The 1,825-nt window shown below is 36.3% G+C and overlaps 1 protein-coding gene across 1 annotated transcript; it reads right to left on the bottom strand.

Moving 5' to 3' along the window:
- Positions 1-544: 544 nt before the first annotated feature.
- Positions 545-1,474, bottom strand: LOC122912922 (olfactory receptor 4C46-like). Its single transcript, XM_044259324.1, has one exon. The coding sequence runs from the start codon at positions 1,472-1,474 to the stop codon at positions 545-547; it is 930 nt and encodes a 309-aa protein (XP_044115259.1).
- Between the last annotated feature and the right edge of the window lie 351 nt (positions 1,475-1,825).

The raw sequence follows: 1,825 nt of genomic DNA, 5'->3' as shown, positions 1-1,825 counted from the left end.
TAATTTGAGTCATGATTCTTTGTAATGGGTTAGCAGCCTATGAAGGGTAACTTGAACAATACTATGCGACTCTGAAGTCTACAAGGGAATTTGGAAAGTTGGGGTAATCTTCATTACCCCTCATAGGTTAAAGGGCTTTCCACTTTTACAATGCTATAGTCATTTTATACTCTAATTTTATAGGAAGCATGTCATCATCAATACTGTTATATAAAAAAGAGCAGAATTCTTGATAAAATATGTTAGATTTTATAGATAGTGAATATATAGATAGTGAATATTCATAGTGATTATGAATATATATATGCCAATACTACATGCTATATATACATATATATCTATATATATATGTGTGTCTGTATATATGTAAAAAGCTATGGTAATTTTTTTCTTCCTTGCACACATTTCTGCTCCACTCAGTTCAGAAGTTAGCATTCATACTAGTTTATTATTTCTTTATTTGGTAGGTATTCCTTTCTGAGAACTTCCAAAATGTCCTTTTGACCTTTGTTTTCATTGAATCAGTGTTGAGCTCTAGGCATATTTATTTCTTACTTGAAATAGCTTTTTTACTACACAATATCCTAATGGCATTTTTCATCTGATCATTTCTTAAGGTATAGATTAAGGGGTTTAACATCGGTGTTATCATAGTGTAGAACACTGTGACTGCTTTATCAATAGATAAAGTAGCTGCGGGTCTCAAGTACTCAAATATGCAGGGCACAAAGAATAGGATAACTACTGTGATGTGGGAGACACAGGTGGAGAGGGCTTTACGCTTTGCCTCCAAGCTGTGGTTCCTTAGGGAACGCAGAATGACCACATAGGAGATGACCAAGAGGAGGAAGAGGAAAACACAGATGAAACCACTGTTGGCAGCAACAAAGATCCCTAGGGTATGGGTATCAGTGCAAGCAAGATTGAGCAAAGGGTTCAGATCACACATAAAGTGATCTATGACATTAGGGCCACAGAAGGGTAAAGGGATGATAAAAAGGATCTGTATGGCTGCATGAAGAAAGCCTCCCACCCACGCCACTCCCATTAACAGGCCACACACCCGCCGATTCATGATGGTCATGTAGTGCAATGGCTTGCAGATGGCCACATAGCGGTCATAGGCCATCACAGTAAGTAGGATGATATCAGCACCTGCAAAGAAATGTCCTCCAAAGATTTGGATTATACATGCATTGAATGTGGTGGTCTTCTTTTCACGGAGTGAATCTATGATCAGTTTAGGGGTAATAACAGAAGTATAACAGGCATCAATGAAAGAGAGATAGGCCAGGAAATAGTACATGGGAGACCCCAATAATGGGCTGGTAGTGATAGTGACCACAGTGAGCATATTTCCTACCTCAGAGATGATGTAAATCACCAAAAAGACAACAAATATGATTTTCTGCATCTTTGGATTCTCTGTGAGCCCCAGTAGAACAAACTCTGTCACGTTGTTTCTATTCTCCATTATTTCATATTATGAATAATTGCATTACCTGAAAAAAATTCCTTTTTATTAATGTAACCTTGAATGTATTAAGCTTTTTCATCTAGTAACTAAAACATACCTAGATTCTATTGAATAGTGGATTCTCATATGGTTTTCTGAGATAGAAAATAAATTACGAATTCTTTATGATTATGTAAATTATTTACTCATTGAAATTTCTGTTGAGTATGGCCATAGGGAACTTTGTAAACACACAGGCAGGAGATCATTTGTGCACACTTCATCATCTGAGGTGATTAGTCATGTAATAGGAATACATTAAGTAAGAAATTGAATAGATTAAGTAAGAAAAGGGAGGTGGTTTATGAT

This window comes from Neovison vison, chromosome 7 (assembly GCF_020171115.1).
Source record: "Neovison vison isolate M4711 chromosome 7, ASM_NN_V1, whole genome shotgun sequence".
NCBI lineage: Eukaryota > Metazoa > Chordata > Mammalia > Carnivora > Mustelidae > Neogale > Neogale vison.
The sequence above is the reverse complement of the archived record's forward strand: the minus strand, read 5'-3'. Positions and strand labels throughout refer to the sequence as shown.